General features: G+C 41.6%; 1 protein-coding gene and 1 long non-coding RNA gene across 2 annotated transcripts in view; one reads left to right on the top strand and one right to left on the bottom strand.

Moving 5' to 3' along the window:
* The first annotated feature begins 2,835 nt into the window (after positions 1 to 2,835).
* The window catches only part of syndig1l (synapse differentiation inducing 1-like), a 48,586-nt gene continuing 25,073 nt past the window's right edge, over positions 2,836 to 26,348 (top strand). The window contains exons 1-2 of the mRNA XM_085431500.1: positions 2,836 to 3,324; positions 13,432 to 14,075. Of these exons, the coding sequence (XP_085287626.1) occupies positions 13,563 to 14,075 (513 nt within the window). The 5' untranslated portion in view covers positions 2,836 to 3,324; positions 13,432 to 13,562. The remainder of the gene's footprint in view (positions 3,325 to 13,431; positions 14,076 to 26,348) is intronic.
* On the bottom strand, positions 15,605 to 16,517 carry LOC146691620 (uncharacterized). Its single transcript, XR_014915375.1, has 2 exons — positions 16,449 to 16,517; positions 15,605 to 15,853 (listed from the first exon to the last, which is right to left on the bottom strand). It is a non-coding gene; the product is annotated as an uncharacterized LOC146691620 (long non-coding RNA).

The following is a 26,348-nucleotide window of genomic DNA, read 5'->3' as shown; positions in this document are numbered from 1 at the left end:
AAATTTGACATAGTATGTAAGTATGTTTAGTATGTAAAGGTTGTTATGAGGAGATCAGAGTTACAACAGTGAGTGTCAGCAGTCATCTGTAAAACACAGCAGAGGAGTCATGGTTTCAGGTTGGATTTCAGACAGTAGTATTTGGTATTTTCTCAAATATTGATGGACTTATGAATGCAGAAAAGTGGTGGATCAGATTTTGATCCACCACTTAATTTAGCATGACACCATAAACGGATATCTGGATAGAAAGACACACACAATAGAGCGCTATCAATCATAGATTGGCCTCCCCATAGCCCAGACCTCAACTTAAACAGTGTGAGATCATAAGATAAGATAAGATAAGATAACTCTTTATTGTCATTGCACAGTCATACATAGTACAGTAGTACAATGAAATTGGAAAAACTGTCCTACGTCGGCACTACATATAACACAACACGACACGATATGACACATCACAACGTAACAAACAACACAACACAGTATATTAACTTAGTATAAAAAAGAAGAAGAATAAGTGTATGATGACAGATGTGTTGAATAAAGGTGGCCATACCAAATATTGACTCTCAAGCTTGTTAGAATTGTACAAACTCTGTTCTTGTCTTATATACACCAAATATATTTTTCCATTTTCCAAGCAAAATATAAAGAAATCAGGGTTAGTTGAAGACTTTTGCACAATCTTTCTTTTTTTAAATTAAGTTGGAAAAGAAAGCCTCACAAAATGTGGGGTTGCTACATCTTTCCTACTATCAATTAAGTATTAAAACAGTCACATAATAACTGTAATTGTCAAACTATGCTGATGTATCTTTATATATCTTTTCAAGAAACTTAAAATGTTCAGATTTCTGTCAACACGTTTCTGTCTCACTGCTTCCTCTCAGTTTAGATGAAGCCTCGTCAGCCCTATTATTTGTTTCCTCTCTGTGCTGTCTCACTGTGCAAATTTAAGCTGATGCCTCAGGGAATGAAGGAGGTCTGAGCTGGTCCTTTTAGAGGAGAAAATGGAGTTCACAAAAACCAGCTGACGTTTAAATTCTCTGAGGATAAGAGGATAGATACAATAAGACTAAACTTTAGACTAGAACTTTCATTAGCAGACAGCATTTTTATTCAGCAAGGTATTTGATGGGTTTAAAAGCCAGTTGCTTAGAAGTATTAAATTGGAGGTCAAATGGCAATTTCACTCCACTGCTGGTTTTTATATGCAATGCATACAGAATAATAGTGCAGGACTGAGTTTCCTAGACACAGTCGACATTTTCAGTTCTAAATATGATCATATTTCTGTAAAAGCTAAGTGAATACTATTGTCCACAGAACCTCAAAGTGTATTTTTCTCCACTTAATGACAATTCTCCCCATTATTAAATAAAACTGAAGATGCTGTAATTAATAACTTGAAAGCCATTGTGACTATTACAGCCCATTGATTTCCTTTATTTTATTTGACAGTTTGCTGTGTTTATAAGTTAATATTCTCTTTTTAAACCTTCCCATGTCTTCTATGCCTCGTCACATGATATTTCAAATTAAAATAGCACCACTGGCATGTTTGTATTCTTTTTCATACTGATAGTCTTCATTATTAAAGTGCTTTGAGAGTTTACAGAGTAATGTGATTGGCTCGCGATTCGGACTTTTAAAACATCACAGACTCTAACGCAACAAGGGGAAACTCGTTGCGCAGCGGTCAACAAAAACTACGGCTACCCAGCCCTCCTCTCTGTCAGAATCAAACCAGTGAATGACAGACTGACAACGCCCTCTTGATGTCACCGCTAGCACCCACGTGACTCTCATTAAACATCACCATAGCAACCAAACAAATGAAAACCCAGTGATCATCAAAATTCAATACATTTAATTATGGCTCCTACACAGACTGATCCCAATATCAATAGTATGGATAACAGCATTGGTATTGGGATTCAATTCGTACTAGTACAACATTATGAATTGATTGTTGTGGAAAGTAAAAATGAATACAGTGAATTGGTCATTAAATGTGGTCAGAACTAGCAAATTGTTGATGGTTTGTTACATAAGTCATGTCACACTGCTCTTTTCTACATAAGCTGCCTTTATAAAATCAGTATCTGATCAATACCAACATTTTTAGTATTGCACGCCATTAAAGGTGTGTGACATCACCTGTACTCAATTAAGCCACGCCCACATAAAAATAAACCTTCAAGTTTACACGAAAAACACAAAATCTCGCAGTACAAAATAATCTACAGCCTACTGCTGTGACTTTGACAATCATATTAGATGGAATCACTGAAAAGTTCATTCAATTCTGCTTTCAGGTCTTTCAATGTCTATCATAGGAAAGTTGTGGCTCCCCGTGTACTTTGAAATGAAAGATTCAAGTCGCACAGATGTCACAGTGCCTTTACTGAGATCACCGAGTCCATTTTAGCTAATCAAATCAGCAGAGTCACAATAGACATCAGCTGTAGTCCAATCGCTCTAATTGTGGAGGCAGCTTGTGAAAGGTTTTGCTGTCTGCCGTGAAACACTTCGAGATACGACAGTCCACCGCAACTATTTTTTCACGAATAATCACAACAATTACAGAATTACTTTTCTTACTTTTTTTAATCTCTAGCAGAACATGTGTTGTAGTTATTTGCTCTTCCGTGACATAAGCGGCTGCTGTCTGAAATAACTGATTGAAATCATGGAGCGTCTAAATGATGGGCAATTGCCCACACTTCTCAGAGGTGGAGCTTTTAAAGCCTGCCTCTACCTCTTAATGATTTGCAAGAGGAAGAAAAAACACACACACACACACACATCATCATCATCATCTGTAAGACAAGATTAACCTCGCTACCGTTTTCAGTACTGTGAAAGTAAGATGCATGCAGACGGGCAGGGGTGGACGCTGCTCTGGGGGCTCTCGCTTTGCGCGCACTGCGAAGCGTGTACACTCCTCACCTCATCTCATCATCCGCGTCTCTAAACCTCCCTACACACTCTCCCGCTCTCTCTCTCTTTCTCGTTCACAGAAGCTATTTTAACTTTGCAAAGACGACAGAATTTCAGTGGCCAAATGGCTTATTGAACAAAGCGACCTTCAAATTTATAGAGGAGAGAAATTACGATACTGTGGCAGGCGGCAGTGGGTTTCTTTTTTTCCCCCCTTTTTTTTCCTGAGCGATTGGCCATTTCTTCAAATGAGAAAGTCTGAGAAATGTCTTTTTCTGTGGGCGACACCATCAGCATCCGAGCCATAATGTACAGGCGAAAACAAGCCAGTCTTTGCGTCCTTCAAACAATATCTGGATTGACGAGAACTCAGAGGTAAGGAAAAAATATGTATAAATCCTTAAAGCGTAAAGAACATTCTTCGGTTATTTGTTAAAAACTGCCTTTTAATAGTGTGCGTTTTGATCTGTTTTTAAGGGTTTTATTTTTATTTAATTGTCTACAGTAAACTCTGTGCACCCAGACGGTGCTTTTACGTGAATACACATGTTCATGTTTAAGTTATAAATAGAAATAAGTAATGAATATGTCGCACTGCAATGTATTCTGTGATGGAGGATGGAGGATGATGCTGATGAAGAACTCTCCACACAGTTTCCACCTGCGATTGCTGGACCAAAAAAAAAAAATCCCTTCCTTTTCTTTGTGTGTTTTTAAGTGAGAAGTGCTTTTGGCATGAAGTCATCAAGTCATTCTGTGACCTCCTACTGTAACAGCGCCTTTTGGTTCTTTTGTCCCTCTGAAAATAGACTAGAACACTTGACCAAAGAATGCACCAGGGTCATTTTTACCTCATAAACATAAACAAAGGGAACCAAAGTGATGATTCTGTGTGCATGCAGGATATATTTTGTTGTTGTTGTTATTATTGTTGTTGTCATGCATGTAGTTAGTTATGGTTTGAGGTACTCTAGCAGCTCTTACACAGTTATAGTTATATCAGAGATTTAGTAGTGAGGGCAAAATAAGGGGGCATACAACAGGAGTGCAAGACCATGCACTCTAACCCACACACTTACACACTTGCACACTCAACACACCCACACACAAAAACTAACATTACTTCAGATGACTTAAGCCTAACACACACCAACATTAAATCAAGTCATTATATGTGTGGTTTTGCTTTTTGCGGCAGGTCCCCAAAATGTGCCTGTGCAAACAGATTTATGGCCCCTCTATGAGTAACACACACACACACACACACACACACACACACACACACACACACACAGAGAGATAGAGAGACTGCCCCCTCCCTCTGATCTACCCCTGGTGCCTTTAATAATTGGGGTAGCACAAGCAAAGTCAGGCCTGATCTCTGCTTTAACTGCTTTAATAGATGGAACTGGGAAAAGTGGTACGTTTCAGCTTCCACCTTGTCTTGTTTTTATTGTTTGTTATTTTTTTGTATTTTTTAAAAGGAGATGATTCTCATTCTGTTACTGTACATTCATTCATCTGTCTATCTTCAGAATAACGAGCACGTTTAGAAATGAGTGCTACAGACTAGAAACAACCTAAATGTTGCTATCATCTGCTAATGGAGATTGTGATCAATAGGCAACAACAAAGGCAACTTAGCCAGAGCCTGCATCTCATAAACAACAAAACACTCCAGCAGAGGCATACACGGCTGCTTTTTGCAACGCCCAACCAGTGAATTATTCAAACACGTAACAGAGATGGTGGATTAACATACTGAAGAACACTTTAAATCAACCAACAAAGGTGTGGAAGACAGTAAGCCAGATGATGAGCTCATTGGCTTCAGAGGAGCCCCGACTTCTATGTTAAAGGGAACTTGCTAAGGGTTTAATGCTTTATCAGCTCACAGATAGACATGTAGACAGAAGGGACAGCAGTGGCTGCTGTAAGAGGAATAGGCTTCAGATTAATTTCAAGTGGATTATGGCATTTTACACAGTCTCCTTTGAAGATAATAGTTCATAAAAGGATCAGTCAACATGGTGTTAAGTCAGTTACTTCACTTTGTCATTTTCTGTCTCCTAATCTGTCAGTGGACCTTCACGTGCTGAGGCCGGGAGTAAGATTCACTGACAAATGTAGCCTATGTTGGTATTTGCATTTTCAGCAATAAGATCTCGTGCATTATCCCGATTTGTGATCATCAATAACTGCCGGGCGCTACCTTATTATGCATATTATATGCCAGCCGCTGCCTCTAAATTAAATTACAGGAAGATGAAGTTGTTGTTGTCGGGTGCAGCGAGCAGATCTCTACATGCGGTGCACAGGAAAAGCTGTGAGAGACGCAGTCTGGATGGAACGGATTGGTAAACGTGGCCGACGGATGAGACACATTGGTATTCAGCTGCTCTTCGCCGCCGGCTGAAAATGCCCACGCTTGGCTTCAGGGTCAGAGGTCCAAGGTTGATTGGCAATGGGCTGACATGGGAAAATTGATTGTGCTGACTGGAGTCTAATGGGGTTGGAGCGCACAGACGTATCAGCGCGTCTGACATGTTAGCAGTGCCACAGCCTCATTCTTACCCTCACGCACCTGTATTCTTACAGGTTGTTCTCTAATCTTTTAACCCCTTGTCAGACACCTCTGAGATGTCTTACACGGCAGCACACAGGCCCCCTCTTGTGCTGTCGCTCTCATGCTGAACTGTTTCCCTTGCAACAATGATTGCTCTGCCTCATTCGCTTTCAGCTATACCTCCCAGCTCCTTACGACTCCATAACCTCTGCTGCCCGCCAACATGCCCAAATGCACTCGACCAGAGAATAGCACAAAAGTGTGATCTCTCTCTCTCTCTCTCGCTTTCTCCCACCCATCTTCTCTCTCTGTCTCTTTGCTACTCTCCCTTCCTTTCCAAACACCTCCACCCACTCATACACACGTTTATTTACTCACAGCCGCACACGCACAATACACATCCTCCAACAAACAAATGCGCGCACATTAATAAACACACAAATCTGTGGTTATTTCTTCAGCATTTATCATCACCCATACTGAGTTGTCTTCGGCTTGCACTAAAATTGTCATGGTCCTGGGTCGTTGACCCAGCGTTTTGTGTTTTGTGACTATTTCCCTCTGTTCTAGTTATTCTGTGTCCTCCCCCCTTGTGTCCGGTTCGGGTTCTAGATTTCCTGTTTTACTTTGTAGGTCTGTGTCTCGTTATGCCCATTAAGTTCCAGCTGTGTCCCCTCCTGTGTGCCATTTCCTCATTACCTGGTGTGTGTATTTATAGTTGGTGTCTGCCTGTGCTCCTCGTCGGCTCGTCTGCACTCATCCGTGTATTTCTGCGTATCTCTGCATTCATCTGCGTTCCATGGTGTCCTGTCTCTGCGTCCCTCTGCCCCGCACCCCCTTTGTACGGTCTCAGGTTTGCTATTTAGTTTCTCCCAGTTTAGGTTTCCGTTTGTAAAGTACTCATACCTCGTTGCCTGTTTTTGTCACCACCACCTTTGTAAATAAAACATCACTCGTATCATCAGTTTGCTGCATCTTGGGTCCTCCTTTTCCTCCACACCACACGGCTCCCTCCGCCAGCCGTGACAGTACGACCCGACCAAACATGGACCCAGCAGCATCCGCACCGTCCCAGGAGTTTCGGGAGGAAGTGATCGACAGCGTCTCCAGGTTGGTCAACCTGTGGCTGGAGCATGAGGAGGAAGAGCTTCACCACGCTGTAGAAGCTAGGCTACAGCAGCTGATGTCTGCTCACTGCTGGCTACTCGACTCTCTTCACCCGCTCGCACAGGACTTCATCCTTAACGAACTTCACCTCCACCCTCCAGCCGCTACCGCTTCCCAACCCAGCCCGGCGGTGAAGATTTTGCCCGGCCCGCCGGAGGTTTTGCCCGGCCCGCCGGAGGTTTTGCCCGGGAGGAAACGACGATCGCGCCGTCGGCGCGTCGCCCCACAGCCGGAGGTTGGGACTTCGGAACTGCCGGCTGTGGTGAGTGGAAAAGACACTCCGTCTGTTTCGCCAGCTCGCATGACTGTTTATTCCGGGGCTGTGTTTGTTGAGCCAGCTGCCCAGCCGGTAGCTCGGTTAGCTGCCCTGCAGCCGCTACCTCAGTTAGCCACTCAATCTCCACCTCCATTACAGTCACAGCCAGACCTATTAGACACCTTGTTACAATCCGTGGCTCAGTCAATAGCTCAGTTGGCAAGAGACTCATCAGCGTTATTACCAGCTCAGCCACCATCTTCACCAGCTCCGCCTGTACTACAAGTCCAGTCCATCCAACCGGAAAAGCACTGTTTTTCACCTGTTCATGTCAAGCAGAGAGACACACCACATAACGCAGTAGTCAGTCCGCAACAGCTGGCCAGCCCAGAGACTGTGACGCACTCCAGGGCCTCCCCAGAGGCTGGGTCCCAGCCCCCGGCTGACTCTGGACCCCTGGAGGTTAAGAAGCCAGCTGAGGACTGCATCCGGCTGTCGCTGCCTGAGCTGAGTCGATGCTCTGTGCAGCTGCAGTCTGCTTTGTGTTTGCCAGAGGCCCGTGCGCCTACTGGCTCTGTTCTGTGCCTGCCAGAGGCCCGTGCGCCTGCTGGCTCTGAACTGTGCCTGCCAGAGGCCCGTGCGCCTGCTGGCTCTGAACTGTGCCTGCCAGAGGCCCGTGCGCCTACTGGTTCTGACCTGTGTGTTCCAGGGGCCCCGGTGCCCACTGGTCCAGAGACTGTTTTCGCTGGGGGGCCCGAGGAGCCCGTCCAGCCTCCTGCTTCGCCTGCTGGGGGGCCCGAGGAGCCCGTCCAGCCTCCTGTCTCGCCTGCTGGGGGGCCCGAGGAGCCCGTCCAGCCTCAAGACTCATCAGCTGGAGGTTCAGGAGAACCTAGCCAGCCTCCTGTCTCGTCAGCTGGGGGGCCCAAGGAGCCCGTCCAGCCCCAAGACCCATCATCGCCACCAGCTGCAGCCTCTGTGTCTCCATCCTCGCCAGCTGCGGCCTCTGTGTCTTCACCCACGCCGTCGCCTGGTCCAGCCACTGCTTCACCCACGCCTGGCCCGGCTTCAGCCTCTGCTTCTGCTTCAGTCTCGTCTGGTCCAGCCTCTGCTTCTGCTTCAGTCTCGTCTGGTCCAGCCTCTGCTTCTGCTTCATCCTCGCCTGGTCCGGCTCCAGCCTTCGTGTCTTCAGCATCGCCTGGCCCGGCTCCAGCATCCTCGTCAGCATCGCCTGGTCCGGCCTCTGCTTCAGCATCCTCATCAGCTGCCTCGTCTGGTCCAGCCTCTGCTTCGGTCTCGTCTGGTGCTGCGACGGCCACGCCACCTTCGGGTCCCAAACTGCCGCCTCGACATCGGCGGTCATCTGCCAGGCCGCTGGTGGAGCGTCATCGTCACTATGGACGACCTCCTAGACGCCGCCGTTGCTGTCCGCACGGTCGGCCGCCTGAACGGTTTCCTCGTCGCCGCCGCTGCCGTGTGCACGGTCGGCCCCCTGAACTGCCTCCGCTCCGCCACCGCTGCCTTCCACTTGGTCGGCTTTCGGAGCTGTGTCGCCGACGTGGCCGGCCTCAGAAGATAAACTGTCCTGGACTTCTGAGCTGTGAGCCTCTGGGCCGGCCTCCTGAACTGTGTTTTGTCCTGGTACTCCAGCATGTGTGTTTTTGTTTTGGACAATTCCCTCGGTCCGCTGGAGCTTGTTTTGTTCGGTGTTGGTCCCTCCGTCCTGGGCCCCCGCCGCCCGCCCTGGGTTGGTCGTCTGTTTTTGTTTTGGGCTGTCTGGAGCCAGCCCTTGGAGGGGGGGTACTGTCATGGTCCTGGGTCGTTGACCCAGCGTTTTGTGTTTTGTGACTATTTCCCTCTGTTCTAGTTATTCTGTGTCCTCCCCCCTTGTGTCCGGTTCGGGTTCTAGATTTCCTGTTTTACTTTGTAGGTCTGTGTCTCGTTATGCCCATTAAGTTCCAGCTGTGTCCCCTCCTGTGTGCCATTTCCTCATTACCTGGTGTGTGTATTTATAGTTGGTGTCTGCCTGTGCTCCTCGTCGGCTCGTCTGCACTCATCCGTGTATTTCTGCGTATCTCTGCATTCATCTGCGTTCCATGGTGTCCTGTCTCTGCGTCCCTCTGCCCCGCACCCCCTTTGTACGGTCTCAGGTTTGCTATTTAGTTTCTCCCAGTTTAGGTTTCCGTTTGTAAAGTACTCATACCTCGTTGCCTGTTTTTGTCACCACCACCTTTGTAAATAAAACATCACTCGTATCATCAGTTTGCTGCATCTTGGGTCCTCCTTTTCCTCCACACCACACGGCTCCCTCCGCCAGCCGTGACAAAAATACTGTATTCACACTTTAATTCCTGTTTGCAGCCAAATAACCCTTGCTCTGCACCAGCATTGTGGCAGCAATGTATTTGCAAGGATGACAGCACCAAAAAGATTACTCAGAGCATCCCTAAGTAATGACACGAAAAGTAATCCGCTGTCAGCTCGTAGCTTTGTGCAGAGTGGGAGTTTTTACAGAAGCAAAAGCTGGGAAGTTTAGAGGAAATGTTTTTTTGGGCTGTGTGCATCACAGCCCATCGTATCTCGTTCCTCAGCCCACGTCAGAGTGAATTATTTAGCATTTATTTTTGCATTAGCTGATGCACTGGTGTGTTTGGACACAAAAGAAAGCAAAATGTTAATTTGTGTATTAGACTCCACCATCTGTCACAAAATCTTGTGTACCTTTTTGGAAGATGAAAATCCCATTTAGCCGTTATCGGAGCAAATTCACTTAGTGACGCAAACTTTGTGTTTTTAACAAAAGAATAGCTGTAGTTTTGAAGTTAGCTGCTAATTGTTTTTGGTAAATACGACAGATTTTTGTCTGTCCAAACTGATTTTTGGTAATGTTACTTTTAACGGGGAAAAATGATCCCGTCTGCCGCTGTGATTGCTGGTCTGATTAAATTTACATTTGCTAAATTATAGTTAGTTGGTTCCAAATGAATTAACAGCAAATTCAATTGACTTTTTTATGTTACTCTAGCTTTTAATGGACTCTGTTCAATTCTATTTCATTTATAGAGCGTCAAATCACAACAACAGTCACCTCAAGCTGCTTCCTCCAGGACATATAGGAAGGAAGGGGCAACCTCCCTAACTTGCCTCCCACTCCCACATAATGATTAAATGCAGAGTGGTGTATAAACACATAGTGAGTAATGAAAGGGGAATGAAGAAGAAATACACAGTGCATCGCGGGAAGCCTAACCCTAAAAGTAAAGAGGGTGTTTGTCTCCTGAATCCCAAACTGGGAGCCTGTTCGACAGAAGAGGAGCCTGAAAGCTGAAGGCTCTGCCTCATACTCTACTTTTAAATATCCTAGAAACCACAAATAAGCCAGCAGTCTGAAAGTGAAGTGTTCTGTTGGGGTAATGTGTTCTATGAGGTAGAGTGCACTCCAATTCATCTGGCAGATTTAGTAAATGTAGCGATGACATAACCCCAATAACTACCTCCCACCACCACCATAAGTTGTATACCCAACCAGTCACTGGTTGAAGGGTACATACAATTTCACTCAGCTGAGGTTTCATTCAACTTTGCCTTCAACAGAGCCTACTCACTACTATCCCATTGAAGCTCTCAGGCTTGGTGGCTGTCCCACATGATTATGGTAATCGCAGCTGTACTTTAGTATTAATGCAGTCGTGATTTATTGATGTTAAAATGCTATTTGTGGCCCCTTTAAGTCTTGATCCTTTGATGTCCTTTGACATTTTGAAAACACTTGGACATGGGGTGTGTTATGTAACGTTTATCACTCACTCCCTGTTGGAACCAATTAATATAAAGCAGTAGAAATACTAAAATATAAATTAACTTTGTGTCCACAAAATCTGCATGGATTATTCATTAACCCCACCAGGGAGATTACAGCTGATTTTCAGCAATGCTTGTAGCTGTCAGGGCTGCTAGCTGTGGATTTTTGACACTTAAGCACACATGGGTCAGAGAGCATCCTGCTGCTTAAACAACAGCACGTAACACACACAACATCAGCATCTAAAGTATTTGGCAATCCCAGGGCCGGCTCATCTTTTTTTACAAGGTACTCACACTATCTGACGAACTGAAGAAGTATGTGATCCCCAGGGCTATGCGCGGACCAAAAGGAGCACTGGCATGGAACAACAATGTCAGCATATTCAGACGCAGGAGGTCCAACAGGGAGGAACCATGAAAACTTTGCTGGCTGTCCAGTGCTTACAGAGCTTCAGGAAATCTGGGAGCATGGGGCTTGTGTTTTATTCATGGCGCAGAAAACATAAAAAGGATAGCTAACAAAAATCCTACATCGAGGTAATTTGAGGAAGCGAAAGAAAGAAAACTGCAACATATAAAGTAAATAAGGGAAGGGGAGTCGGGGAATCTGAGAAGGAAGTGATGAATACGCAGCAAATTAAAGAGTATACAGAGTATAATGAGGGAGCTGTTACATACAAAGCATGGATGGAGGAATAAAGAGAAGAAATGTTAATAGAAAGAGTCTTTAGGTGATTCTAAATCAGTTTCCCCTCCAGGAACCTGAGTATGTTGGACTTTTATAGGGGCTTTTGTTCTTTTGTTCTAGAGTTTATTCCAAAAACAACTGCCTGTTTTGAGATGAATTATTTGTCAGAAAAAACAAAAACTAAGCCTAAATATTTTCACAACTTCTCCTGATCATCTCTCATCTTCCTCTAAGGGAGGAATAAATGTATGGCACAGAACACAAAAGCCTACACAGTATGAAGAATTAAACGTTATTCTAATATGATCACCAGTGCTTTACAACCACAATCAATCTACAAAGAAAGTACACGAATCTTCCGTGACATTATTAACCTATGAACTGACAGACTATTATCCTTATCCCATCACCATAATGCCAGTTTGCATTTTGTGTAATCTTGTTGTCTTCAATTGGAAATACATTACCTTCAAGCATTTAGAAATACGCCAGCAAGCCAGATATACATGATTGGGGTCAGGACCCCCCAGAAATAATCTGCTCTTGGCATTTCTATTTTAAACGCAGATTAATCAGACAAGAGTTCAGGGTGCCGACTGGGAGGCAGAAAACTCTGGACTATTTTTGCAGTATGGAAATAGCTGGGAAGGGGGGAAGTTTGTAATTTGGTTTGGATTGCTTTTTAGGACTGACTGAGGCCTATAAGTCTGGTGTTAAGTATTTGGTCCATCCTCTGAAGCTCACACTTTTCTTAGCTTTGCACTGCATGATTGGCATCAATATTATACCTACATGTTTATAATGCTAATAATCAATGTTGGCTTCAGTATTACAAGCCTGTAGCTATTTAAGGCTGCACATCTGCAGTATACATTCATGGCAGAATCCCAGATTTTTAAACAGATATAACAACTATATTTATATACATAGTTCCCGCTCCTAAAATATAGATATATGGAAGCCAATTACAAATGTAATTTATGTCTGGATATAAACTTATGAGAAACTGTTTATTAAAGTATAATATTTAAGAATGTTAAATTCAAAACCCACTTCTAAACTGCAGGTTTATACACAATCAAAATAAGAATTATTTTAAAATCTGCATTTACATGTATCCAACTTGGAGTCTACTCAAACACCAGGTAACTCCTGTTAACACGGGATCATTATTTGCTCCCTAACTAATGAGGCCATTTAAGTCTTTGGGAACATTCTGCATGTTCCCTTATTTCTCAAAGGGTCTCTACAGTGAATGTATCCACATGTTTGATTTGGCACAGATTTTATACCATATTTTTTCAGGGGGGGTTGTGACCCCCAGAAGCAGTAATTCGTTGTTCGAGTGTAAGATGAATGTGTGAACCACTATTATGAATCATCACAATACAGTTACAGAATACTAGCAAGTCATTTTTAATGCTCTACCCGCTGTGTTATGTCCATCGTCAACCGATTTTATTTATCGTACATTTCATAGCCGATGTGTAACTGATTTTACTATAATGAGTCATAAATTTATACATACATGGGAGCCTTCTGAGCTTTATATGGGTAGGAGGCCTCAGCTTATCAGGATCAGACTGTGACAGTAATGACACCCCAATGATCTCTATAAACAATGTAGTGATAAAAATCAAATTAGGTGGACAGAGAACACATGGACACTGATGGTGGAGGTTGATATTTTTAGTAGATGGAAATTTCTATGATGTACTGCTGTTAATACTCCAGTGTGTGTGTGTGTGTTCATGTTACTTTATGTGTCTAGAGCAAGGAAGCAAATTAAACTTAATTGAGTCGTCTGCAGGGTGCACCTCTCGACAAGCAGAATGTTGTAAAATTTGTTTCTGCTGAGGAAACGACAGCTAAACTTTGATCTGATGCGAGCGAGATTTGAGTAACTGCTACCTGCTGGTACATGACAAATAAAATTCTCCTTCCAAGTTTTCCACTGACTCTAAAAACGCTCCCCGTCTCTATTGCTGTTTCTTTTTCCTCTAGGTCTCAGAGTGCTTAATGCCATTAACTCCTTCACTGACATAAACCAGTCACCGAGGAGCCTCTTTCACATCACTCTTTCATCTCCCTGCTGTCACCGAGAAGCTCCTTCCACTTTTTTACCCCTGCTGATTATGGAGAATCTCAGTGAACTCCAAAATCCTTTGCTGGACAAAAACAGTAAACACATGATCAATGGTTACGGAGGAGAATTCCCCAACAATCATTATCAGGAAAACATTATAAACTACTTTGCTGGAGGAGGAGGAGGTGGAGGAGGTGAAGGTGGAGGAGGAGGAAAAGTGAGTAATGGCAATGCAGTGAGCGGAAGTTACAATACCAACGGGAAGGTGAAATCCCAGCAGTTTTTGGATGCCACCTCGCTACATCTGGCAGTAGAAGCCTTCTACAGACCCAATTTCATCCTATACAAGGAGGACAGTGGCAGCATTAAGGCTAAGGAATACAGAAATGAGTGCTGTGAGACCACCTTCACTGAGAAAAAGGCAAAGGAGGTGTCCAACACAACAGGGGCAGACACGCCCAGCACGGAAGAACCCCAGACGAAGCTGCTGGAGGACGGCGAACACATCAAGATCCAAACGGTTTCCTATGAGGTGGAGGAGGAGGAGTATGTGGAATATGAGGTAAGGGCAAAAAATGCATTCAGCATGGAAAGACAATGCATGATAGAAAGCTTGCATTATTTTAGATACTTTTTAAAATTTGCTCTGTTCTTAACAAAAAGCATGTAGAACTAAAATTAAAATAGAAGAATCCAAAAGTAATAAAAAAATGAACTTGTTTAGCGCCTTTCAAGAAACCCAAGGGTGCTTTACATGCTTTACAAAAGTATATAAGTAAACAAAAAGGCTGGAGGGTGAACGCTTTGTTGAAGAGATTATTTTTGAGAGGTTCCTTAAGAGTTCAGTGTGGGGTGTTTCAAAGTTCAGATTACAGAGAATTCCAGAGGGTGGGGCCTGCCACACTGAAGGCTCTGTCCCCAGAGGTGTGGAGGGTGGTGCGTGGGACAAAAGCAGGCCCATTGCATTAGAGACTGTTTGTATGGGTGCAGCAGGTCAGATAGGTACCGAAGGACCAGAATGTTGAGGGATTTGTAAGTGAATTGTACCGAATAGTACCATATATATAATATTTTAATATACATATAAATTTCAGTTCAGTCATTCATAGACGCATGTGCAGTTTCGTAGGAAAAACCCAAAGCAGGCAGCTAATGTGGGTGTGCATGTGTTTCTGTTAATTGACAGCAAGCTTGCTTGTATTCCTGTGGTAGATCTGCATTTATATCATCACACCAAAGGATTGAGCTTAGCTCCTGGATCAGTCTGCCATTTTTGCTAAACACAAATCCATTTGATCCACTGACCTTGGCCTCAATTCCCAACTCTTGTAAAATTCGTTAGATAATAATAAATCACCCATGTCTGCCTCACACAGGAATATTAGGTACCACAGCTTTAGCCACAGTATTTTCACTCTCAACCGACATGACCAATAGCACAAAGCACTCCAAAGGATTTAGGGGATTGGACTGATGGAATAGGGTGTTAAGAGTCGACCAGTGTCCTGCAACGCTTAATGGACTGGCTGCCACACACCTGAGTCCACTAGAATGAACCTGGACTGCAGTGATAAACATGCAGCTGCAGAAATGCTGCGTGAAATGGGTATATATAGCTCATAGAAATAGAAGCTGGGGAAGGGAGGAATGTAAATGATTAACTGAGCTCATCCTGGCAGGATGAGCTGAGGAAAAAATTTGATGTGCAAATGTCAAGAGCAAATAAAATCCAGATTTTCTGATGTGAAGGTTTATTCCATTGTACACAGCAAATCCAGCATGTCCAAATTAACACTGTCGGATTTGATTTCAACACTATTAAAGTGTCTATATGGGTCCACACCAGAGAGTGTTAATTTAACTCTTTTTGGAGAGTTGGTACGTTAACTCTGATTTAGTGTTAAACACCAAATCTGTCTGGAGTTGATAATTTAACACTTGGTGTTAAGAGTTTATATATTAACTCTCAAAGAGTATTTTAGTTTAACTACGTAAGAGTTATCTTCTAATTCATTCTAAAAAGCGGGAATTTTACTGTTCTGAACTTCTAGAAATTTCTTTTAGAAATAAACATTTACTAAAAAGATGCAATGGTTTTTGAAAAACATTTATTCTGAACTGTGCACCCCAATTTCAAAACATTTTCTGAAAGATGTAACAGTATACATGTTCTCACTTTCATTAGAATTTTGTTTATCAAAAGGTCTGACATGGTAAATGCAAATAACAGCATTCTCATCACTTATTTCTTCAATACAATATGCATGTCCTTCATTCATCCCTTTGTGGAACTTCAACGCACTTCTGCTCTCCCCCATATTCCATCTTCACAAGCATATCCTGTGTGGAGATTGAATAAAAATTAGTTGACACTAATTAATGGCACAAATAATCCAGTAAACAATTGCAGCACAGTAAAAAAAAAAAAAAAAAAAAAGGAATCCTCTTTGAGCCATTACTTGTGTAAAGTATTTTCCCAAAAGACAAGGACACAGGTAACAGGTAATACTGAACTAAATGTAAAACCTCAACCTTTTTCATTTTTACCTAAACCGTGTGCACAAAACTCTGGAGGGATCTAAATGCTAACGTAGAACCCAGTCAGGATGTCTGCTACTGCTGTTTGCTCGTTGTTGTTTTTTTATGGGCGATCGTTTTCAGGCTTCAAGTAGCACCATTACACCAACATTTCACATTCTACACATTGTTTTAGGTGTATTTGACCAAAAGTTTGACTGAAAATTCACATGCAAGCTTTTTTTCAAGGCTGTGGTATTTGCCCGCAAACAATACCTTTCAGCTAGCTAAAACAGAATATTATGCTATCAGCGAGCAACATGGCTAATGCCTTTCACACAGCTTTGTCTCAACTCCAAAGAGCCACAGAAGTAAAAGCTAATAACAATTGAAACAATCTTTGAAAAAAATGACTTACCAAGCATGGCAAACAACTCAAATATGTAGAGCAAAATGTTCTGAAACGGCTTCACTTCAGCTTCGATTGGAGCCGTGCAGGGGGCGGAGTCTGTGAATTTACTCTATTGGTGTCATAGCCCCTCTAGGAGTTCAGAATTAAGAGGTCAAGAGTTAATGTTTCCATTTTAACACCTCCAGATTTGACAGAGAAACACTCATTTTTAACACTCTATTTTAACTACTATCATTTTACACCTCAGAGTTACATAAAAGAATGTGACTCTGCTTAGAGTAAAATTAACTCTACTTTTGCAAGGAGACTATTAACACCAAAAAATTTAACACTTTTGAATTTGCTGTGTAGTTGTAGATTTGCACACAAAATAAGAGCGAATACATGAGTTACAATTCTTACTGAATTCACACAAAGTCTCTATTCATAGACTTCTAGAGGTTCCTTTTAACCCACTCAAAGGTTAAGCGAACACATTACCATATAGTTCATATTTTTCCACACACTTCCTGTTTAAAAATGAACAAGTGCTTAAAAAAGCATCATCAGGCCCCACAGCCAGATTTGAGATGTAAAAGAGGCAAATACACAGTGGGACTCATTATGTAGCCTCCCAACAGGAGATCATTGACACCACAAAGTGTGTGGTGTCTCTACCACCAGGCCCACAGTCTGACACAATGTGCAGAAGGAAGACTAGAAAGCCCCTACACTGACATGCAAAAACTCGTCTGTGTCTACCATTCGAAACACTGCCATACAGGATGTATTTGCAATGTAACTAGCAAACAGCTACCAATCAATAGCATATTGATTTGTTCTCTCATGCAAAAAAAATACACATCAGTAACTTGCACAGAATGCAAGTTACTAGTTTTTGTATTCTTCACTGCCTTTGCTAGCACTCTGCTATAGTTTTTATGTACTTTTATTCCAAACAGTAACCTGAAAGTCACAGCAGGACTGTGGCTATGGACAATAAAAAACACATGGATTTAGCTTATAGGTTGTAAAAATAGATCCAATATCAAAGTGCCTTATAACTTAATTCTGTCTAAAGGCCTTAAAATGGGAATGGGTCTATGGAACGTATATAGGAAAACCGCTTTTTGACTTGACCTTTATATAAACACCCTCTCTCTAAATTTCTTACTTACTTTATTGGCTTAGTCAAATTTGGGTCACACTGAATTAAAACAAATTGAGCCTATTTTGCAAGTCTCGGCCTTAGTGTGTTTCAAAATGAACGACTATCTGTGGTAGGAAATTGTATGCTTATTGGCTAACAACTTGCCAGTATCAAGTTGTTAGCTCGTGAGCATGCAGTTTTCAGTCAGACTAGGGCCTCCTCGTCATGTAATTTCTTTTCATTGTTTCCAACCAAGATGATGATGGCAGAAACTCCCATATTGAGGCTCCAAAACCGATGGGTAATATCACAGCACCTATACCCACCTTTTATACAGTCTATGATTTTGACTCCCATATAACAGCCCATATAAATCCCATATAAAAGTTTGTTCTTTAGAGATCGTAGCAGAAACTCAACAGGGTGCCTTTAATGACCCACCTGAAACTGAAAATCCTAAATCCTAAATGTGAAGAGGTACTAGATTATTTTGTGTAGCACATGTGGACTTTTAAGGCATATTGTGAAATATGAAAAATACAGTTTGCCTAATGTAACACAATTTTATTTGTTTAAAGCATAACATGGGTGCCAATTTGTGTGACACTCTGCAAGCGCTGCCATATATTACCATCCTTTGTTTTAGGCACTAGGTCTTACATGACCAATGCTCAACTGATCCAAAATCCAGCCTCGTTTCCTTTCACAATGTAATTACAAAGAAGAAGAAGTTTTCCTTTTCCTTTTTTTTTTTGTTTACTCCACATTGACTTTTTGAAGTTTTTAATCCTTTTATCTAGTCTGCTTCTCTTTATTTGCAGCTCCTCCTTAGTGAGTTGTATTGATTTAATAAAGGGATCAGTAAGGTGTAATGGTTTTTGCCTGACTCAGCTGAATAGAGCAATGAGAAAAGAGTTTTTCTCTATGGTTTCTTTCTTTCTTTTAGAACCATTGGTATTGCTTAACCAAAACTACTTCTTTTTCGATGTCTAATCCATAATCATCATTATTCCTGTAACCAGGAATGATACCACCAGTGTAAAAAGCATATTATCTATAAAGTTTCTGAATTACTAAAACTAATAACTAGAAAGCTAATCAACCAAACTCAGCAACAAAAAAATTTGCAGGCTTATAGAACAGCAAACATTGAAGTGCAGTGCTTCCGACTACATAATGTGATCTATGTCTGCTTGAAGCATGATTCTGGTGATTAGAGTTATGGTATTTTTGTCAGCTTGGTTAAGATTTGGACAAAAGCCTTTTTACTGGTGCGCTGGACCTTAATACTACTGTATGTGCCGGTTTTATATAAAGACAGAAATATGAATGCAAATTCTTTAGATCAAATATATAAAGCCCATTCGCTTAGAATCACTTATAAACAGACCTTTGCAGCGTTTCAGGCAGGCACAGTGTTAGCATTAGTCACAAACCCCATTCCTGGTCATAATTTGTGTCATTCTCTCTGCTGCCATTTTAATATCACCACCTGCCGTTTCTCTTCATTTCTCTTAATTGGATGCCATTTTGAAAAGACTGTTAACCTGATCCACCCAATCCCAAAAGAACTAGTATAGCAGCTGATATCCTCATAGATCTTCTCACCTTTTTGGCATCATTTAAATTAGTATGAACTTTATCTGGACTGCTAGTCATTTCCTTCACTTCCCATTTCAATCAAATGAGTTGAGATTTGCTCTTGTTGGACTTTTTTTATTAACCAATGTAAAATGATCCAATTTGGCAGTCCAGCTATGGGTTATTCTTAACAATTAGAAACTTACTTGTTCACTGTCATCTAATAATCATAATGGGTTTAAAAAATATATAAAGAAACTCAAAGTTCCTGATCTCAAAATTGAAGCTGATGTGAAAGTGTAATAAACCAGCTTTTTGATTCCTATTGTAACAGACTACAAAAAAGTAACCATGTGAGTTAATGGTCATTTTCAATTGTGTATGATATTTATTTTGTAAACTGTTTCCATTTTTAAAATAGACAGCAGACTACCGTGTGTATGTTCACTGTCTGCTAAGGTTCTACCTTGGAACCATAACTCACTCATGATGTGCAATTTCAAGAAATGTGATGATGTGATGTTACCTTGGCTATATCCTTTTCTTAATACACAGTGTTTATAGTATGTAGAATCACAAAATACATTTAAAAGTCTAAATTTTGATATATAATTTTTTAATCATATAATCCGTATCTGCATTGTGAATCGATACATCACTCATGCTAAATAGATTTATCCCTTAATTGAGTGTGTTACGTTTCGGTGTGTCAGTGTTTTGTTTTTGCATGACTTATGTATTTCCTGCTTTACTTTGAAAGTCTGTGTTATCTTAGTGTGTTCAGTTTACATTTTCCCTGTCTCGTCAGTTCTAATTTGCCCCAGCTGTGTTTCCCTCCTGTGGTCCATTTCCTGATTGCTCCTTCTATGTATTTAAGCCTTGTGTTTCAGTGTGTCATGGTCGCGATCTCCCCCGTGTTGTAAATAGTTTGGTGTTTTGTGGTAAATAAATAGTCTGTTGTAAATAGTTGTGAATGGGTTTGTTAATACTTTCGTCATGGGATATTTTCGTTTTGGGATTTTGGTGGAGAGCCTTCGTGGTTTTATTTTCCTTATTTTTATTTTCCTGCGTTGCACCCCCGGTTGCCTAGGCCGGGGTGTAACATATGGGGGCTCGTCCGGGATCGCTGGAGGGTCCGAAGGAGGGACAGCTTCGGCCTTCTGTCTTCGCTGGAGGGTCCGAGGGACCGCACCAGCCTTCGTCGTCTGCTGGAGGGTCCGTGGGACCGCTCCAGCCTCCATCAGCTTCGTCTGCCTTCATCCGCCTTCGCTGGGGGGAGGGTCCGTGGGACCGCCCCAGCCTTTGTCGTCGCTGGAGGGTCCGTGGGACCGCTCCAGCCTTCATCCGCCTTCGCTGGAGGGTCCGAGGGACCGCTCCAGCCTTCGTCGTCCGCTGGAGGGTCGGTGGGGCCGCTCCAGCCTTCATCAGCTTCGTCTGCCTTCGTTTCAGCCTTCGTTTGTCTGCATCAAACTTTTCACTTGGGGTTACATGTTTGATTTTTGGGTAGGGGGAAATGTTACGTTTCGGTGTGTCAGTGTTTTGTTTTTGCATGACTTATGTATTTCCTGCTTTACTTTGAAAGTCTGTGTTATCTTAGTGTGTTCAGTTTACATTTTCCCTGTCTCGTCAGTTCTAATTTGCCCCAGCTGTGTTTCCCTCCTGTGGTCCATTTCCTGATTGCTCCTTCTATGTATTTAAGCCTTGTGTTTCAGTGTGTCATGGTCGCGATCTCCCCCGTGTTGTAAATAGTTTGGTGTTTTGTTTTAAATAAATAGTCTGTTGTAAATAGTTGTGAATGGGTTTGTTAATACTTTCGTCATGGGATATTTTCGTTTTGGGATTTTGGTGGAGAGCCTTCGTGGTTTTATTTTCCTTATCTTTGTTTTTCTACGTTGCACCCCGGTTGCCTAGGCCGGGGTGTAACAGAGTGAAAAACTCATTTATAGGGTTCTCTTACGTTCCCTATAGTAAACCCCAGATTGTCATGAAAGGTATTTGCCTTACCCATTACACTACACAGCCAGCTGTCCTTGCCCGCATCGCCCTTATTAAAAGCCTGGTGCCATCACATGTTTTAAACGTCTGGCGCTGCTTATAGTATTAAACGCCTGGCACCAATTACAATGGAATTTAAAATGGCAGGTGGCATTAGTACTGTAGTTTTATTCTGCTTGTTCTCTGCTTACCACATTGCCCCTACATTGGTAGCAGTTTGGCAGCTTTGGTTAATTCACTTTGTGTTCCTGACCTCGTGTTGTTGTGACGCACAGTAATGCAGACAGGGAGCATTCTTTTTTCAGCGTGGATATTGCTGTTTTTGATGGTTGCAAACAATTTCATGGTCCATTACCACAATCACCTGAACTGGATTTGGCGTAGAATGGGATTTTTCATAACAACTATATATCTGTATTAAATTTGGTCTTTTCCAAAATGTATATAGCCCTCCATCCCACACTCCCTCAATTTAGTTCTCTCTTCTATGTGAGTGTTGAGTGGTTAAGGATGACTTGTGTTGTGAAGTCACACAAGTCATGACGAACTGAACCTCAGGTTGTTTAAATATCTTCAGTTCAGCTTTTGTACACTTAAGTGAATATTGCTGCTGATGGATGCTTGCATGAATTCAAACAGTGCACTTTCCACTACAGCTAACTTAACTCTCATATTCCCTCTGTCAGTGTGTAGTCATGTTAGATCTGATATATTGCCTACCTTAACCCTTGTGTGATGTTCGTATTTTTGTTACTCAGCCAGTGTTCATGGGTCTGGTGGACCCGCTAGAGTTTTGGCTTTCCAAATTAACACTATCAAACAATTTTATGTTAAATTACTCAACAGATGTTTACTTCATCCCAATTACAAGACATATGAACAGCAAACATGGTTAATTTTTTCCCTTTACCTTTGTTAGATCACATTTATGAATTAATGTGCTTCTCGTTTTTCTTTTATATAAAATGTTATAAATAAATCAGTTATAATCAAGTGGAGTGAGTGGAAAGACACAACACATTTACACGTGAAAAAATAATTAATTGTTTAATTTTTCTTTTGAAAAAAACTGAACACGGGTCTCACAGACCCGAACACCATACAAGGGTTAAATGGTAGTTCAGTCACAAGATGTTAGTCACAAGCTCCTTTCTATCCAACCATTTAAGGCTCGAAGCTGTCTCACCCAATTAACACACTTTATACCTGAGGTGGCATTCATACTGCCTGAGCTGTGCTCACCAAATTGTTCTTATATTGTCCCACTTCAGATCTGTAAGTTCCCGAATTCCTTAGTCTTTTCTTGCAATAACAAAAGTTTCTTTGTTCATAATATATACATTTAACTGTATAAGTCTCTTATGGTCCCAGGGACAGTGCGTGCCATGCCTACTCAGATTGTTCCAGAGAAAAACTCCAAGTCATAGCCAAATTCAAATGTGTGCTGTAGTAAATCTGTCTCCTGCCTGACTTCTCAGTCCTTGTCGAACTGAGTGCACATGCCAGAGCTTCATTTCCACTCCATCAGTTATCCACTGGATATAGAAACGCCCTAAAACATTCAATTAATACTTGTGCCTGCTTCACCTCTCATTAAACCTGTCAATGAGAAGAAGTACAGTTTAACTAATTGTATGTCATTGCTGAGCGTCTACAACAGCAGAACGGCTGTCTTTATACACTACAGCTACACAGATGTGGTTACTTATAAGGCTTCTACCACAAATGTATCACATTACTCCAGCAGTATTTGAATCTTGATTATGAAACACAGAAGGGTAATGAAATAGTTTTTTATACCTCTCATATTGTAACAAATTCCACAGAATATAGTGCATTAAAATGAATAAAATACAAATAAATAATATTAGGGTTTAAATCGGAAGAAGTTCATCGCTCATTAAAAGCAGAATTAAGTGAGCTTTGAGTTGATGAATAATTAAAAGTCTAAATTAGTGTTTTCCCAAACCTTTGGAGCCACGGCATATATTTCACATCAGAAAAATCATGCGGCGCACCACCAAACAAAAATGTCACAAAAAGCATATTGATCATTTTTCCCCGTGCCCCAGGTATAGCGGGATTGGCTCGGTTTGTCCGTAGTATACATTTTTTGCTTTCTTCTGACCACTACTCATGCTAGGGCCTTCATCTGTGTCAGAATTTTCTCCAGGACATAATAATGGATTGGATTTATATAGCGCTTTTCAAGGCACCCAAAGCGCTTTACAATGCCACTATTCATTCACTCTCACATTCACACACTGGTGGAGGCAAGCTACGGTTGTAGCCACAGCTGCCCTGGGGCAGACTGACAGAAGCGAGGCTGCCATATCGCGCCATCGGCCCCTCTGGCCATCACCAGTGCCCAAGGACACAACGACCAGGACAGAGAGCCCGGGGATTGAACCGGCGACCTTCCGATTACAGATGCAACCCCCTGAGTCACGGTCGCCCCGACATATCTTCCTTTAATTTTTAATTCCCAATATACTATATATCATGAAATCTCTCAGGGCTATGCAAACACATATATATTGGCTCCACTCAAGTTGGTTGGATTCCTTTCTTGGACATTTCAAGATCACATTACTGAGAAAATCTTTTAATCAGGTTTCAGGTTTTAATCAGGTTTACCCCCCCCCCCCCCCTTTTTTTTTTAACTTAATGAACAGCTTAGCCAGTACAGTATGCTCATGTTACTTTTCCTTTATTTTGCTGATTATGTGTGTATATGTGTGTGTGTGTTTAAATTACAAAAAAGATAGATAAAAAGAGAGAACTACTGTAAAAAGAGAGAACTACTGCAGTGGAAAGAAGTATTTTATTTTTAAAAGGGTGGGCCTGAAAAGAGTTATTATATAAAGCACAAACTCTCCAATGATCAAAGTGCATGAGTAAATTGCAGATAGCCTCTGAGGAGAATCAGTAAAGTAGAATAGCAATTAGAAGTAAAGCAGCTCTTAATGATATTACTGGAGAAACTGAAATCTCAGTATGATTCAAAGTACCATTTGTCTTTTTTAAACACTTTTAGAGCTCAGTAACATCTCAAGTGTAAAAAAAAAAACCAATAATTTATTCAAAACACTAAAACATCAAATGATTAACTTTTGTTTACTAACACTTACATTCCTTTTTACAAAACGCATCCTCTGTCCAAAAGCCCCTTTTAAGTCTTACATCTCCCATTAGAGTACTTTATTAGTTTTTCCCCTTTATTAGTTTTATTTTATTTTGAGTGCAATATTAAAAAGCAGAGCAGTTTGTAAGCAGAACATTTGCTGAATAGAAGCAGCATAATGGCATGCACCAGAATTATTGAATCGGTCCCAGCTGCAAGGTCACAGTTCTGCATTGTGACCTCCATGTAGAACATGAAAGGTGAGAGTTTTGCCTTCAGAAAACACTTTACGTGTTCGAGGTGTCTGTTCCAGACAACTGAGGCAACCTCACCTGCCTTCTCTTTTCAGCATCAACCACAGGAGGGCTACCAAATGAAGCCCTCTTTCTCTGCCTTGCTCCTGGTCTCACTTTTGTGAGGTGGGAACATACAGTCAGCTTGATTTGAAAGAGCTCCTGTGTTTTAGGCACTGATTTTTCCAAAATTATGCAAAAGGCATGCCTGCTCAGATCCCAGCTGTAGTCACTAATCTTGAATGCCAATAAAGTATGTCACACGAGAGGTAAACTATTTATCTATTTGTTTATTCTTTTTTAATTTATGCTGTTAGACGATGTCATTATCATGTCACGGTGACTGATACAGGCCGTCAAGATGCCAGTGCTCATATTACAACAGTTGGCAAGTTACTGCTCTGCTTTATTATTTAGTTGTGTGACAATATAATCAAGTTAAAGGTGACGGTTTTGGTGTGCAGAGTCTGAGTAGGGGGACAGTGTAACTGATGTTTTTCTAACTGAAACCAAAAAAAAGAGGGAAGAAAATGCATTTAGAGCATTTTTTTCACTGCAAGTCAGGGTTGAGAGAGAATCCTCTGCAAAAAATAAATAAATACATTTGAGTGGGAGGTGCAACCTTTGAATTTGGTGGTGAAAGATGTTTTTTCAGGTAAGCTCTACACAGGGGCAGGTAGAGACCTGGTGGATAGGTCTTGAAGAGAGTGCATCAATCAAATAAGTGCTTGCAGGAAGTATGATGTGGCAGGACAAAATACACCAAGGCCACGGTACTACCTGAAATCACTCATCCCGTGATAGTGGTGGTATCAAATTGAGAAGACGGGTGGAGTTAATGAACCAGCAGAAACTGATTTGCCTTGATCATAACCCGTTCCCATTACTTACCATTTCACACATCAGTATCTGGGTTTTTAGATGGCAAATACTTCAGTATAATGAAATGACACTTAATCATAACATGATTGCTAAACATTGTAGTAGGGTGATTTAGTAGGTATTATGGCTGTGGTTTAATTTCATTTTTGACTGGGCCCCAGAGGTCTGTAAGTGTCCAACTGACTACTTATAGGCCAAATAATTGGGGCAGTTTTTAACTTATACATTAAAACTGTTCTTATACTTAAGCTGCAAACACTAATTTAGCTTTGTACAAGTCAGTTTATACTGTTGGCTGAGTTAAAACTAAAGAAGTTTAAAATTAAAAGAGAAGAATTAAAATATGTTGTCTTATTACCGTTTTGTTTCTTCAGCTGTCATCCTCCCATATCCCATCGTCTCTCTTTCACTGTCCACAAAGCATCAGCAGCTCTGCACAGAAGTACAGAGAGCTGCAATGTCAATGTTCAACTGTCCTGTTAATACCCCTCCCCCCAAGGTCCTAAATTTCACGCTAAAACCCTGATACTAGTGTAACGATTATGTGTGTACTATACATATATAGAATCAGGGATGAACAGGCTTAACGTGTTACTGGCGTTGACATACTGGAATATGGGTGTTCTTTAAATCATTTGAGTAAATGCGTCTCTGTCACAGCAGCAGCATTATGCTAGTGTATGTTGTTTGTAGTTATATCACATATTGTTAATTTGAGAAAAACCTCTGACCCTCGCTGGTAAACATACTTACATGGTGTTAATGATATGAACAGTTCCATTATAAGTGCTATATTTATGACTCCCTTAAAGCATGGAATGTGCTTTGAGAAGCTACATATTCAGAAATATAACAGGAAAAGAAAAACGCCTGGTGGGCTTTCCTAGAATGGGAGGACTTCA

Source organism: Copadichromis virginalis, linkage group LG15 (genome assembly GCF_057382275.1).
Source record: "Copadichromis virginalis isolate Kocher_CV1m ecotype Utaka linkage group LG15, C_Virginalis_male_GT1.1, whole genome shotgun sequence".
Lineage (NCBI taxonomy): Eukaryota > Metazoa > Chordata > Actinopteri > Cichliformes > Cichlidae > Copadichromis > Copadichromis virginalis.
The sequence above is the reverse complement of the archived record's forward strand: the minus strand, read 5'-3'. Positions and strand labels throughout refer to the sequence as shown.